The sequence below is a fragment of the Pundamilia nyererei genome, unplaced genomic scaffold, assembly GCF_000239375.1.
Source record: "Pundamilia nyererei isolate P.nyererei 1_Seehausen unplaced genomic scaffold, PunNye1.0 scaffold00171, whole genome shotgun sequence".
In the NCBI taxonomy this organism is placed as follows: Eukaryota; Metazoa; Chordata; class Actinopteri; order Cichliformes; family Cichlidae; genus Pundamilia; species Pundamilia nyererei.
The window spans coordinates 1158431-1174371 of NW_005187572.1; the positions used below are offsets into that span (position 1 = coordinate 1158431).

The 15941-nt window shown below is 41.7% G+C and overlaps 2 protein-coding genes across 2 annotated transcripts in view; one reads left to right on the forward strand and one right to left on the reverse strand.

The window, feature by feature from the left end:
- Positions 1-10150, forward strand: part of LOC102211531 (phosphatidylinositol 5-phosphate 4-kinase type-2 beta) — a 15352-nt gene extending 5202 nt beyond the window's left edge. The window contains exons 2-10 of the mRNA XM_005746032.1: positions 864-961; positions 3417-3513; positions 3601-3753; positions 4776-4922; positions 6641-6679; positions 7036-7149; positions 8152-8413; positions 8528-8631; positions 9020-10150. Of these exons, the coding sequence (XP_005746089.1) occupies positions 864-961; positions 3417-3513; positions 3601-3753; positions 4776-4922; positions 6641-6679; positions 7036-7149; positions 8152-8413; positions 8528-8631; positions 9020-9100 (1095 nt within the window). The 3' untranslated portion in view covers positions 9101-10150. The remainder of the gene's footprint in view (positions 1-863; positions 962-3416; positions 3514-3600; positions 3754-4775; positions 4923-6640; positions 6680-7035; positions 7150-8151; positions 8414-8527; positions 8632-9019) is intronic.
- Positions 10151-11352: 1202 nt separating this feature from the next.
- psmb3 (proteasome 20S subunit beta 3) lies at positions 11353-15218 on the reverse strand. The gene is made up of 6 exons (XM_005746035.1): positions 15073-15218; positions 13694-13878; positions 12964-13071; positions 12561-12738; positions 12223-12317; positions 11353-11549 (listed from the first exon to the last, which is right to left on the reverse strand). Exons 1-6 carry the CDS (start codon positions 15073-15075, stop codon positions 11501-11503), a joined length of 618 nt encoding a protein of 205 aa, XP_005746092.1. The 5' UTR covers positions 15076-15218; the 3' UTR covers positions 11353-11500.
- Positions 15219-15941: the final 723 nt, after the last annotated feature.

Consider the following 15941-nt stretch of genomic DNA (forward strand, 5'->3'; position numbering starts at 1 on the left):
TTTTTTTGATTTCCTCCAGAAAGTCGCAGCTTAAAGGGAACTTTAAACCAAATGTGAGCTGAACTTTCAAAATAAGAGCAAGAGGATCGTCTTCCACTAAACTGAACACAGGCGACGTTGGCACTTCATGGGTTCAAACAAAAAAAAGTTACAAAGTAACCAAACATATTCATTTTTCTGCGTGACGAAAAACTAAAATTAGACGACCTTTAAAACGTTGATCGCAGCGTTTGAACTTTAAGGAAGCACAAAATTGGTAACAAATTTCAGCGTCTAACATCCCATAATCAGTCAGCAGAGCCAGTATCAGCTGATTATTTGTGCATACCCGACTGTGTTGTTTACTTCCAGTATGAGAAGAACTTATTTCCTCTAAATGGCAGCACCGTGACTGTGTGCTGTCCCTTTTCATCACTCTATAAAGTGATTTATGCGATTTTCAAGGTTTTTTCCGGAGCTCATCACTGCGCTTTTGCTCTGGATGAGTTTCAGTAAATGAGCCGAGTGTCTGGAGGCGCAGCAGCAGCAAGAAAACCTGCCTGCGTGTTCTTTGGTCCCCGAGTTAATCACTGTCAGAGATTTGAAACGGCTTTGAAATACTGAGCTGTGTTACAGGTAGTCGTGGCTTTGTTCTATAAATTAACCTGCACTACTCACTGAGTACTTTGTGTAGGAGTCTGTTTTTTTTTTGTTTTTTTTTATTGGTTTTGTGCTCAGATCAAAATTGCAAAAGCCAATATTGCTCCCTTGGTTTGTGTTATTCCTCAGTAATTGTGCAGTCTGTTTGTTCAGCTGTTTGCACTCTTCTTCAGGCTCTTTCCTCATTTCTCTCTCTCTCTCTCGTTCTCACTTCCCTCTTTCAGATTAACGAGTTAAGTAATGTGCCTGTACCAGTGATGCTGATGCCAGATGACTTTAAAGCCTACAGCAAGATCAAAGTGGACAACCACCTATTTAACAAGTAGGTACATCACAGCTTAGGCACAGTCCGTAATCCACAAGTAAACAAAAGTGTCAAGGCTCCAGCAGGGTTCAGAACACCTTCTGATTCTGATAGACTGACTCCTCATAAAAGGACTCTGCAAGTCTGCTCGCTGGTCAGAGATTGCAGGTTGTTGCTTTAACTTTCTGCATTCATGAAATCCTGTCAGAGGTACAAAGCAGCCCTCCGAACGCCCTGGTATCTGAATCCACGGTGAGGATGTTATTGCAGGACGAGGTTGCATTTAGACACATTATTGTTGAAGCTCATCTGAACGCTTTAAATCATCCTCACTGCAAAGTACCAACCTGGGAACACTGAAACTCTGCACTGTTTTCTTAACCCCTGCACGGCTGAGGTAGAGAAATGCGTCCCACGGTCCTGCATGCAGGAGTGGACAAAACAATGTGGAATTAAAAAAACATCACTGAAATATAGCCAATGCTGCCCCAAAGATGAGTCACTTTGTTGCTCACATTTAGCAGTGTTTTGCACCCCCACTAATGAATTCTGTGTAGGTTTTTGTTTGTTTGTTTTTAAGCGTTTGACTCATTATTAAGGTGCAGATGGTTTGGTCTCTTTGCTCAGGTATGCTCGTCCTTTAAGGGCTGCCTGAGCGCTTTTACAGCTGTTATAAAATGTATTTTGTACAGTCGATCTAAAACAACAGCAACTTTTAATGCCTAAAATCCTTGTAGTATCACATATTACATTATATGCAAGTTATACTACAGGACTGGTTGATTTTAGGGAATAAACATTGGCCAGTATCCTTCACAGTGTTGACACACCTCACCTGGACTGGATCCATTGTTGTAGATCGATCAGCTGAAGGTGGAGCCTTTAGCCCCTTTTCCATTAGTGCCTACTCGGGTCGGCTCGCCTCAGTTTTCAGGGTTTTCTTTAAGTGATCGTACTTGGTACCAGATACTTTTTTTGGCACCTACTCTGCTGGGGTTCCACGCAATCCGAGGTGATCCAAAAGTGTGACATCGACAGACTGCATGCCACCGATTGGTTAGTCAGTGTCGTGCCTCGATGAGTCATGAATGTCGTTTGCGAAAATCAAACCCAACAACGAGGGAAATCGCAAAAAAAAACCCAAAGCCCGAGTCTGACGTAAAGCCGACCGAGCAGCAGGTGTATCGTTGCCTCGATGTTCAGCCTTCGTGTCGTATGCTAATTGTGGGACTCTTGGCTGCGTTGCTATAACGACCCCATGCACATTCGGTGGTACTAGATTGTAATGGAAAACGAGTCGATCCGAGTCGTGCCGTGTTGAGTCGATCTGAGTAGGTACTAATGGAAAAAGGGCTTTTATCGCGAAAGCCACAGATTGTATAAAAGATGGACTCGGACGCCGTGATCTCACTCATTGGATAGTCTGTACCTCACAGCAAGCCTTAATTTTATCCTGATAGTTGATTAAGACATGCTTCAGAAAGCACCAGCAGCACACGCACACAGAAAAGGTCCAGTTTGACTCGGAGTAGCAGAGTTTTGCTCCAGCAGACAGAGACCGGCTCTAACTGCTTCTATCAATCACAGTGGTGACACCCCTAAACCACAGCATCCAGGTGGATACGTTACAAAACCTCACAATATTCAGAGTTGTTAGAAAACTATCCATAGAAGCTGAAACTGGTTTTCATACCAACATGCTTAAATTTGCTGTAAACTTTTAAATTTGGAGTCAAAGTTCAACCTGTGTGGAAGTTTGGCAGCGGCACATGTAAGTGTTTCCCAGCAGGAAACTGTTCTTGTGTGGCGCAAACAGTAGAAAAGAATAGATGTAAGAGTGCAGCGGTGCATTGTATGTGGAAGGCTCTTAGAGGAACTGTAACTTTTGGCACTTCCACATTGGCTCCATTTCTTTGCTCTGGGTTGAGCCTTCAGTGAAACTAAAATGAATCAGTGTGCTGTTTTGTTTCTTTTTTCAACATCAGCGAAAAAGTTCAGAAGATCTGAACTAGTTAAGTTTCATTTCAGTTTCCAAAGTGCTTTATTTACTCAGGAGAGCTCGTTTCTCACTTATAAGCTGTAAACTGTGATGGTCCATATCCCAGTGCATCAGGCTCTGCAGTGGTTTCAGTGTGAGGACAAGCAGTGCAACATAAAGAAATATCTGATTTGTGGCTGCATTAATAACCACATCACATTATACATGAGCATTTAAAAATCTATTTTTTTGTTTGTTTTTCATAAGTGATCAGGGCAATAATGCTGTTGAGATCTTTACATTTAAATCAGTTTGAGTGAGTTCTCTGTTTTCTGCCCTTTGCTGTACTGCAAATGACAACTTCACACTATCTCTTTGTTCAGTCTGATTCCAGAGAAGCAGAAATAAATCCAACAGCGAGCAAAAAAAGTTGAAGTCAGTGATTTTTAATTCCTCGTTTTAGATTGTGTTGACTCTGTTCGTCTCTCCTGCCAGAGAAAACCTGCCTAGTCGCTTTAAGTTTAAAGAGTATTGCCCCATGGTGTTCAGAAACCTGAGGGAGAGGTTCTGCATTGATGACCAGGACTACCAGGTGAGACCTCAGACACTGACGCACAAGCAGAAATGTTCATTCGCTCTCACAGGAGCTTAATCCACCTTGTTGCGTTTGGTTTGGCAGAACTCTCTGACCAGGAGCGCCCCGCTCAACAGCGACACCCAGGGCCGCTTCGGCAACCGCATCCTGTCCAGCTACGACCACCGCTTCGTCATCAAAACCGTGTCCAGTGAGGACATCGCTGAGATGCACAACATCCTAAAGAAATATCACCAGGTAGAGGCACCGCTGCGAGGAACTGCAGAGCCAGACTTTTATTGTGATTCATTATCCTAGTATTGAAATGTGCTCACGTGTCGGGTGTGAGGAGAAAAATTCAGGAGCATCAGTTTGTTAAATAATTTCTAATCTAGATTTGAATCTAAAGATAAAGAGAACCTGTTATTAATTTATTTTCTGTCCATGTATTGTTACAGAAATGGTCGAGGTTTTAAATAACGAGGTCGCGTTTGTACAAGTAATCCCTGTGATTGTTTAGGTGGCTCTCGCTAAGCCACAGATAACGCGCACAGTAAAATACAGTCATATACGCACGGACAGAAGATTAAAAACCAATAAGTCAAACATGTTGTAAAACAATTGGCTTGTCAGTTTAAAGCCATGCAGGGCTGAAGCCTGTTGTCAAGCAAAATCTGGTGTGAGTCAGTGGTGAAGAATAACACAACAAATTAGGTGAAACGCCCAGCTTCACTTTTTACCCCTCGGCCGTAAAAGGCTGATGGATTATTGCTGTCGCCCTGCAGGGCGGGCGGAGTGGACACAGGTGTGTGAACGGAAGAACTCGAGAATGAAGCGACGTAGGAGTTTCAAATTGATAGCACAGGTGTTTATACACCGGCACCAGTATTTATTTTTTATGATGTCATAGAGAATATAAAAGTTTAGGGACATATCAGCCCCAGCAGATCAGGAGGAAATTAAGCCTGAAGTAGGAGGAGCTAAAACAGATTGCTTGGATCTGCAGCATGGCCATAAGATAAAGAAGGATTATTCTGAGCTGTGAATTGTGCAAAGCTAGCTTAGCAGAGTCCAGGAATAAACGCGTGGCGCTGGAAATGAGCAGAATAATTCCCGTCCCAACAGGAGTGTTGGAGGAGAGCGTGATCTCTGCCTTTTAAAGTTAAACACAGAAACGAAGCTGCGCTCACTTTTAATCAGCTTGTATTCTGCGTGTATTTGATTCCTCACCCCCACACTTCCTGTTTCTCTCTGTGCTCGCCTCCCCTGGCCGTCTCCAGTTTATAGTGGAGTGTCATGGCAACACGCTGCTCCCTCAGTTCCTGGGCATGTACAGGCTAACGGTGGACGGGGTGGAGACGTACATGGTGGTGACCCGGAATGTATTCAGCCATCGGCTCACCGTACACCGCAAATACGACCTGAAGGTAGGTACGCTGGCTACGCCGCACATGCACACGAGTCTCATCATCCTTTTAGAGAGCTTTACGCCACATTTACGGCCTCGCATACGTTCATGAAACTCAGTTTCATAATTTGGCTTTCATTTTTTTAAAACTTGAGGGTTATTTAACAATATGTGTTCATTTAAGCACTTGTGGTAAATGGACCGGTTCTTGTAAAGTGCGTTTCTACTCTGAGCACTCAAAGTGCTTTTTACAACAGGCCTCATTCATACAAGCTTTTTTCTATGCTCAAGTATTTTCTGACATTTCCATCCATCAGAGAGCAGCTGGGTGTTTGGCATACAGACGGGAGCATCGGAGATCAAAACGCCAGGCTTCTAATTAGTAGATGACCTGCTCTACCTCCTGAACTTTTTTTTTTCTTTGGCAGTAAAATATTTTTAGACAATAAATCAATTTCATATAGCCAGGAGTCTCCTGGGAATGAAAGCACTGTTTGGGGATCTATGCTCGTGATTATACTGGTATAAAATGCCTTTCCCTCCCCACACACAGCAGACTCTTTGACCAACACATGCAGGGTTAAAGAGATAAACGAGTGTCTCTGCAAATACACAGGCCCATGAGACCCATCTCATTTCAAATCAGACCAACAGCGAGGAACGTCTTCCCCCCGAATCATGACAAATTCTCAACTCACTATAAAAGCAGCATAAAAATATAAAACTATTGTGTCCAAAGTGTTGTTGAGATGCTGAGATGAAGCTACAGTGAGGGAGATTAAATGTAATGTTTAACTGATAATACTGTTTTGATTAGCAATCCTGCTGTCATCAGTTCCGCCGATCGTTGTTCATTAGCGCAGCTCTAAACGATGAAGGCCATGACAAAGAGCTGAAACACTTCAACGCAGTTCGGTTGTCTTTATAACTTCTGCTGTTGCCATCTTGGTGTTTTGAAACCGGATGTGAGAGCGAAAGGTCCATCTGAGAAACTGCACAATCATCGATTAATGGCTTGTGACTAACAGCGAAGCCATTAAGAATACCCCAGATAATCTTTTTTGGCTCTTAAAATGACAATAGCTTAGTAAAATGGAATTAATGATCTGCTGAATAAGACTTAATCCCATAAACTCAGGAAGGATTTTTACTGAAGTCACAGAGAAAGGAGGCTGTGGGACTTTTTACCATCCACTTCCACACAAGCTGGAGTCTATTTGGAACCAAGTATCGCCCCCTGGTGGCCAGTAAAAATGGCACGGTGTCTTCATCTTCTACTCACTTGTCTTTTAAACTGTCTGTGGCTACAATACAATATATAAAAAACAGTAAAGGATTAATCACAATCTGTGCGAAGGTGAAGAAATGATTGATAATTTTTCTTTTAAGGAAGTATTTTTTAATTGAAGGCCATAATTTATAAACTTTAGAAATAAATGTAATCTTAAAACATCCAGTTTCTTTTGGCTTTTCTGTAACTATTAACCAGACAGATTCCTCGATATTTGCATCCCTGATTGCTACCCAAGGATTGAACTAGGTCTGTATGAAGATGACTGTGGATGTAGCTCACTTCTTTAATCGGTGCTTATCGGCACACACCTCCTTTCATGCCGGTATCCTCAGGAGAAAGCATCTTTGTGTTTCTAATACTGACAGCTGTGTGCAAATATGCTAATGCTTCCTCTGATGTGTCTCGCTCATTCTATTTTTATTCTTATTTTGCATCTTTTCTAGGGTTCGACAGTCTCAAGGGAAGCCAGCGACAAGGAGAAGGTGGGCTTTATTTCTGTGCATTGATGTCTGCTGACACGATGGGATAAAAATAGATGGCCTTAGCTCACCCCACAAGCAAACCTGTCATACTGCTGCTAAAATTAAGTGCTTGTATGTAAGCAGATGCTGTCAGCATGATTTGACTTAAATTTGTGTATTTTCTCTGTCACATGGTTGTAATCATGACTGCATGAATATGAATGTTAACATCAGTGCACGCTGAAAGTCAGCAGCCGATGATGTAGGTGGGCCCCGGCACCTCTGAGTTTTTCATTAGCATTTAAAAACAGGTTTGGTTTGAATATAAAACACGGCTCCTGCTGCAGCTTCATAACACCACCCCCTCTTCTCTTCAGGCGAAAGAGCTCCCCACTTTCAAAGACAACGACTTCTTGAATGAAGGCCACAAGCTGCAGATAGGAGACGACAACAAAAAGTACTTTTTGGAAAAGCTAAAACGGGATGTAGAGGTAAAACACACATTCAGGCTTTCATTGTTCCTGCTCTGGAATGAAACCGCTTCACCCAGCATAAATGCTGAGATTGTTTTTGTTAACAGGCTCCCTGCGCTAAAACGTTATGCATGAGTAAGCCTAAATATAATTTATTTTATTGATTAGTTTATGTAAAGTCTGAACTCCAGTTTGGATCTTTTCTGTTAATGCGCTCTCATTTTAGCTTGTAATCTTAAAACAACCCAAGCGCTCCAATTCAGGCTCTACAGTTAGCATGTTAAATGCACAAGTTCATGACAGTATCATCAGGAAGAGACAGAACAAGTGTGGCTTGTTTCGAAGGGTTGCCAAGAGGAAGGTTCTGATGCTCTGCACCGTGTTTGGAGAAATGCACCTGTCAGCGTGGTGGTGCAGGGGTGATCATGCAGTCATTGAGTGGGCCGTGAACTCTGTATACCAAAGTATTCTAGAGTCATAGTGACAGGACAGTGATGCTAAGCAGAGCAGCAAATCTACATCAGAATGATGACGGGCCACTAGAACTTTTTTTATCGAGCAGACCTCAGTTTGGTTGAAATGCTGCACTGGGGCCTGAAGAGAGCTGTAGCTAAAGAAACGATGTCAGAGACGGATGCAGCCATACAGAAAACTCTTACTTCAGCTTATTGTTGCTAAAAGTGGTTCATGAGGTGTACTTAATTTTCCACATGACTGCATAAAGCCTGACGAAGACTTTTATTTTCCCCCTTGGCTACAACATGTATTTCTAAAGATAAAAAACTAAAAGTTCAAATCAGCCTCCTGCTGGTATAATCAGTAAATGTTTCTGAAACCTTACTGTCTGTAAACACGCCTCACTTATTTAACCATCACACCGGTGAGATGAATATTTTAACAGCTGTTACTTGAAATTTAATTTGTAAAATGATTCCAAACGTTAGTCTGAAAGACCGGAACGGCGACTGCTCTGTGCAGAGATGCAGAGGTTTTGAACCAAGTGTTTCCTGTGTGTTTTAGTTCCTGGCCACTCTGAAGATCATGGACTACAGTCTCCTGGTGGGCATCCATGATGTGGAGCGGGCGGAGCAAGAGGAGATGGACGTGGAGGGCACGGGGGAGGACGAGGAGTACGAGAACGACGGGATGGGAGGAGGCGTGTTAACGGGCTCTTTCGGCACGCCTCCCGACAGTCCCGGAAACCCTCTGAACTGCGGCGGGTTTTTCGGCCCCGGGGAGTTCGACCCCTCTGTGGATGTTTACGCGATCAAGAGCCATGACAGTGAGCGCCGCCTTTAACATGAGTGTTATTGAAATTCGCAGCCAGCAGATTAACGCCGTCTTTATCGGCTGTTTTGTTTGTTTTAATAAAATCTCCTCGTGGCGTTCTCCACAGGTGCTGTGAAGAAGGAGGTATACTTCATGGCTATCATCGACATTCTCACACACTATGACGCTAAGAAAAAAGCTGCACATGCTGCCAAAACTGTGAAACATGGGGTGAGTGTTAAGATTAGCGCTCTGCTCGCCACCGACGGTTTGTCTTGCTGCTCAGCTGTGTGCCGCTGTAAACACGGCGAGACAAACGCTGCCCAGGCGTGGCCCCGTGGCCTGAAAGCCTTTCTTTCTAACCACCACCTCCTTCCTGATGACGTTAATCACATGGCGCGATTGATCGCCGCAGCCTGTAGTCTAATGTCTCTGTCATTTAAAGACTGCTTTTATAATTATTATCGCTTTGTCTGACACAGTCACCGTGGTAACGGATTTTGTGTGTGGTTTTCCCTGAAAGGTTTGGTTTTTTTTCTCTTGAAATGCGGGTGCTGTGTGCTTTATCACATGTGTCACTTCATCTAAATCGTGTTTATGTTTATTTTCTTGTTCCCAGGCGGGGGCCGAGATCTCGACAGTGAACCCGGAGCAGTACTCCAAACGATTCTACGAGTTCATGTCCAACATCTTATCGTAAACATCATCTTCCAGTCCAGCCAGCTGGTCTCTCCCTGTCAGATCTGTCAGATGCCACGCCCACGCGCACACAGACACACACACACACACGTTTCTCTCCTCCCTCACCTCAGTGTAGGTCAGTCTCCCATCGTTAAAACTAAACCACCTCTCCTCAGCATCAAGCCTGTTACACTATCCCGACTCCACCTGTGAACCCCTCTCACTGAATTTGGTTCCTGGTATTCTCCCTGTGGTGTTTTTCTTAAAAAACAAACAAACAAATAAACAAACAACAAAAAAAGAACCTGCTCTCCTTCAGCCACCTTGTTGCTCCTCACGCCAGCACGGAAACTGTCTCACTAATGCCTTGAATGAGTGTGTCAGCTTCAGCAGTTACCAGTTCGTTAGTAGAGTCTCTTTAGTTTCTGTTCATGTTGTTGTTGTTCCTATAATTTCTATTAGACATACACGCACACATGCAGCACACACGCAGATGAAGAAAGGTCTGATTGCATGGCAAACTCTTCGACAGTCGCCATCAGGCTTCTCTCTCGGTAACAATTTTTCTTTTGTTTTTTTTACAAGTTCTTCTGATGGATTTGGAACGACAGGGTGATGAACACATGAATATATAATGGTGTATTAAGTAAAAGAATGCAATATCAAAAAAATGCATGGCTGACTTGTACATGAGACTCCACCAGTTGAAACATCGAACCACTGAACTTGGCATCTGAGTGTTACGACTAAAACTTTTTAAAAAAAGGAAAAAAAAATCCGTGTTTGAATGTTCTGTTGCCATATTGTTTCTGAATATTTTTCCAATTTAACCGTGAACTTGGTGGAGGTCGGTCAAAGAGGACAAAAAAACAACAAAAACATTCACTTTAAAAAGGGTATTCTGCAGCAAATACTTGTTTTATTACCATAAGGATCATTTTTATATCTTGTTTACATTAATGTAGCAACTTTGTGTTTGTATACAGTATTGTTTTGTTACCAGCAGACATTAGGAAAAAAGGTTACTTGAAAATGATTCATTGCATATTAAAGGGAGTTTTATCTTGTTTTTGTGGTTTGGCTGTGCTTCTTTCTGCTTCTTGGGTCTCATATTTGTAACACTTGGCTTTGGTGGGTAATGGATTACATGTAATCTGATTACTATACCAATAAGAACTATTAGTCCAGACTGCATTTACACTAGTGAATCTATTATGCTTTTTTTCTTATTGCTATACTGTTACAAACTCTTTACATTAAGAAGCTGTTTTGTGAGCGTGTCCAGAGGCCAGATGGGCACCATTAATCCAACGTGCTGTTGGATGGCAGGTGAAAACTTCCTGCCTGATTTTGACTCTGGAACCAGGAAAAATTCCAGTTTGCTTTAAACCCAGGCTGTCATCCCAACGGTCTGGGGGTCATTTGGATGATTTTGGAAAATGTGAAAATTAGGAGGGCAAAGTATTTTTGTTTTGTCAACTCTACAGCCTTCTTACATGGCCTGTGGCTCAGCTGAAGAAAAACTGTTAAATGACAGAAGTGTTCATGTTTGAGTATTTACTACATGCATATAAAAATACAGTAGGTTCACAGTAAGAACAGGATATTTTTGTGAATTGGCATGAAACGGTTTTGATTACTGGGCAGTCTCTGCATTTTTTGTATGCATTTCCTGTGATTTACTACAGCAGTATTTCTTTTATAATGTGGAAAAAAATTGTTGAAACTGCACTTTTTGTAACTTGGGGATTAAATGTGTACTACTTTAACAAATAAAAGGTTTTTTTCCTTTTTTATAGGTAATGGCTTTACTGGTCCAGCCCTCTTGAGCTCATATTGACATTATGTGAGTTTAATATTCTGTAAATGGCATTTTAAGGGGCTTGTTTTCTTTCTGTGCTTTTTCAACATCTTTCCCACTGGTGCCTTAAACTACATCATCATATTCTGTGGGAGACTTGTGTGCTCTTGGTGAGCTTTCCTGGAAGGTGTGCCTGATTGGACTTGAACCCTCAACTGCTCTTCCACTACTCCACACAGGTGTGTTATCAAGGGTGAAGGTCTGAAGGAACAAGTGGCACAAATGTCAAAGGTGAAGTCTAAACTTTGTGGTTCACCCTCAATCCTTAAAAATGTAACTTGTTACAGCATTTTAACAACTCATCAAGGATTTTGATGAGCTCATTCAATCAGTTTGCGATTTCACTTTGAGGCATTGATTTCGACAGTGAACTCGATTTCTAAGATTAGAAGCAATATTAAACAAGTTCCTCCAACAATGACATCGGTCGTGTTTATTGTTTAAACCTAAGTTCATTTATTGAACAGTGCGAATGAGGAAAGAGACACAATACAAGGATTTCTTATTATTTTTGTACAAAATATCTGAGTTAATGACGTATGAAGAGAAGAAGGAGCTCTAGTCCATCCTGGCCTTCAGGGTTCGTGTGGTGATCTTGTCTTTCTCACTGCCAGACAAAAGAAAACAGCTGTCAATCACTGCAGACTCCACCCAGCAGCTCTGCGCTGATCTCAGCCCCAAAATACATACTTTGTTATGTTTGTCATGTGGACTGACTTGTATGCACATAACTGCTGATTGGGTAACACTTCTACAGATTCATCTAACCTTTTCCTACTTCTGGACCTCATTGACCAACAACCCTCTGTCAGTCATCTTGTCTTGAGCTGAACTAAACAGACTGAGCTGTCAGGGAGGGGTGAAAACACTGCTGTAAACCAACGGTGTGATTTATAGCAAAAAATAAATTGATCTTTGTAGCAAAAATTAGTGCAAACATGTCATTTTTTCATAATTGCTGGAAGTCTAAATCATATTGAGATTTAAACTTCTGGTCATTTAGACAATTACCAAAACACAAAGGAGAGGGGAAAAAGTTAAAGCCACGCAGGAAAGGTGAAGAAATAAATGAGGAGTATTAAGAGGGGAGACTGAGGTCTGTCTCTTGGTTGCTTAGTTACAGACAAAGAACAAGCAGCATAGAAATGATGGGTCTTGTGGATGTGTACCACCACTATAAGATTAATTCTTCTCGGACCCCTCATTCAGGGAAAGCCCCACCTGTTACACTAGCCATGGCTGAAAGACAGTGTGGATGCAAACCTGCACGCCATACTTACATGACATGTACGACGACTCCCATGCCAGAAACTGCATCTCGATCAACTGCATTCAGCATTGCCTGGGAGATGGTCTCAAACAGATCATCCGGCTCCTGCACGACCAGAACAAAATTCAAATCAACACTCAGAGTTTCAACACCTCAGAAGAATTACTGCGTCTTTAACTACCATGTTGCGTTTAAATTCCTTGGATGTTGAACAGTGTAAGTTAAAACTACAGATATTTAAATTTTAAAAAAAGAAAAGAAAAGGTAAGCTCACTAACAATCCTGCAGACTTATCTGAACACAAATAAACTAAACCCAAGTACAGGTGGTTTTAGGTTTAATACTGACCATATCCGGCTCCCACAAAGATTCACACATCCCGTACATCTGCTCCGAGCAGGTGCCGCTCACAACAAAGTCCTCTGTCACCATGGGGCAGCCAATCAAATCCAAGGAGCAGATGAAGGGTTCAAAGGTTTTAGGATCTAATCCGGCGATCACAGGCTCGATGTAGTAAGGCCCAAACCTAATGAGAGAATCAGACATGAAGAAGTGTCCAGCATTCCCACATTCGCATTAAAGTACTGACTGGACCGAGCTCAGACTCCAGGAGTACGTGGTCCAATAGATTGTTGTGCAAGTATAAACACAGAACATCACTGAGGTGACCTTTTGAGTTCATTGTTCAAACAAACTGGCAGAAACAAAAGACAAATTAGTATTCATGCTTTCGGCAGTTCAGTGTACTCACCTCCTTTCATACAGCAGGTTGGACACCATGCTCATGAAGGTTTTGGGTTTGATCTGGCGACCCTCCTTCAGCTCATACAGGTTGAGTCTGAATTTCAGCCTCTGGGCTCTGCAAAAAGGGATGGATGACAAGAAATCATTCGACCACTGATCTGTCCTAATTCAGCATCAGAAATTAGTTCAGTAAAGTCTGTTACAACCATCTTCTGCTATCAAACACGAAGACTGTGGTAATTAAATTTGGGTGGTTTCACACTCAATGTTTAGTCTGGTTAAACTGGACCCTGGTTAATTTTTCTCCCATTGACATGACTTTGTAGTTATTCCCAGGTACAGGCTGAGACAGCAGGAACAAACCCTTTAGGAAGAGCTGCTGCCAAACTGTTAAGATGTGATCATAAAATACATCAGCAGCAGGCTGAGAGATGATCCAGCTGTGCCAAATATCACATATATTTAACATCATTCAAAAAAAAAATTGGTCTCCGAAGTGAGGGTTTCTCATTTAGTTAAGACTCCTTGTGTGCAGGTGGATGAGAATAAAACATGAGGAAAGGACACAGAAAAATCACTTTTTACCCTTGTATTTAATTTCTTTCAACATATTTTGCTTCACTTCAAACTTTAAGAAACTGAGCTGAAAGTTCGCTAACCAATGAGCTGATTCCGAGCAGAGCAAATAAAATAAAGGCATAAAAAAGACATTTTGAGAGGACGAGATTCCCACTCACACTGTCTGAACATCTGTCGCCAAACCAGCCAGCCCGATGTACAGCCTGTCTCCCATGGGGAAGATCTTCTGGAAGTCTGTCGTGACCATCTGGGCCTGAATGCCAAACCTCCGGTCTGCTGCGATCGCCACGCAGTTCTTCCCCCGCATGGCCATGACGGCCCCGCCATTATATGACATAATAGACTGGCAGAGAAGAAGAGGATGGAGGACAAAAATGGATCAATCACCCGATCAACCAAATCTATAAAAGGGTCACATCACCTCAAATGACTGGGGTCATCAGATTTTCCTGAAGATTTTTTGGTCCAAAGTTTGGATGAACATGAATATCTGAAAAACTACTAAAGATAAAAGTCTCACATTTTCACTGTCTCCTCTTACCATAAAACTGAATCACTGGGTATCAAAAATGACAAACATGTATACAGCATTTATAACAAATCAATTTCTGTGTTTTAGTTAGAATACCACCAAAAAAAAAGTCCTGGATTTTGTTCTATTAGGATTAGACCATCTACTGACATCTACTGATATTGTTTTTGTGGTATAACTTGTCATATTCGTATTTTCTCCCTTTCTGTGTCTAAAAAGTATCTAAATGTATTCTGTTTTTTCTGTAGAAATAATAGTCTTGACCTGGCTACAGTGGAAAAATGGCGTTTATTTAATACATTATAAAATCAAAAGCAAAACGTATACTGACTAAGCAGAGATTTTTAACACCAAAAAGTGTAACTCTCACAAGAGCTACCATCTTACCACATAAACAGTAAGAAAGTGTGTGAAATATTGCATGTATACATTTGTCAATTCATGAGGTTTTCTAGTGGAGAACAGCGCTCCTGAGATGCAGGTTGCTGATGTTTGCTTCTGACAGTAGCTTTAGAAAATCCAGTTTGAACTGTTTTCATCGCTTTAAATTTTAATCTGTCAGTGTCTGTTTAATCTCACAGTGTCTAGTGAGCTTTGGCTGAGACTAAACACGCTCACTAGCGTTGAAAAACGAAATACACTAAAACCAAAGCCAAAAAAGTGAGTTAAAAAAAAACAATCCTGCACAAAAATCAACGCTAGCTCAAGAGTAGCAGAAGCTAAGCATTTAGCTTTCAGGTTTTCTCTAGTTTTATTCTCCAGAATCGAGAGCTAAATTATTCATTAGGACATTATCAGTAATTAAATAATGATTTACTGTAAAACTAACTTCGCATTTTCCTCAGAATTAATTCAGATCTTACCGGTAGGTAACTTTAGTGACCATGCTAAAGATGTCTGATGCTACCGTTGTTAGCTCAAGTCTCTGTTAGCCTACAAACTCAGTTTAATATAATTTTTATCCAACCAGCCGCGCGGATGTTAACTTATTTTTAATGTTCTTACCATTGTGAAGGCGCTGGTTTAGATTCCTAACTGCTAAAACGGACAAACTCTGCTTCTTCCCAGCTTTGTGAATGATTGCCGTTAGCTTCCGACAGTGACTACACGATTTAGAAATACGAGATCACACTAACTATCTACATACGTAACGGAAGCCTTCAGATATGATTGGCTGACATCCTCAGCGATGTGCAACTGTGATTGGGTGAGAAGTGCAGCGTGACCAAAGCGTGCGTAGTTTGGTAGAGGCGCGTTAAAGCGAAATTGAAACACAGCGGAGCGGTAAGGTAGTTTAAAACTGTGCTGTCACCCCCCTGTAAACACAACAGGTTAAAATAAGGCTTAGACAGTTAGACATACAGTTTAACCCAGAGCTAAAAATGTCGTGAACTAAAGATTACATTTTATTTGATCATGAACGAGAAAAAAAAAAAATCCACTGTAATTACACGTGTACAATCACTTCATGTGACACAGCCACCATATAATAGAGAGAGGTCAGCTAACCTTTTTTTATTTTATTTTGCCATACAATAACACTTTTGCTGCTCATCATACGCCACATAACCTGCAGAACAATTTATTCCAGCTGATGACAGTTGCCATAAGGTGAAAGCAAACACATGGCCTTACTGGAGATTTATGCTGACAATCTATGCTGCAAACTACATCTCTCATCCAAGAAGCTTCTTCAGTTCTAAGAGCGATTGGTAGAGAGCCTCAGATTTTAAGCCCTATGTGAATGTCCCCAAGAGGGTCATGGACTTCCTATTGATCCTCTACCTAATCTGGACAAACACCTGGACAAAAAAGACTCATATGTTCGAATGCTGTTCATAGATTTCAGTTCAGCATTCAACACTATAATCCCC

Excerpts from the sequence above, each read along its gene's own strand:
- psmb3 (XM_005746035.1), bottom strand. Across the intron at positions 12,739-12,963 it reads AACCTGCTGTATGAAAGGAG|GTTTGGGCCTTACTACATCG; the intron begins GTGAGTACACTG and ends TTCTCTCATTAG. Across the intron at positions 11,550-12,222 it reads GGAGTCGTCGTACATGTCAT|TGAGAAAGACAAGATCACCA; the intron begins GTAAGTATGGCG and ends TTTGTCTGGCAG.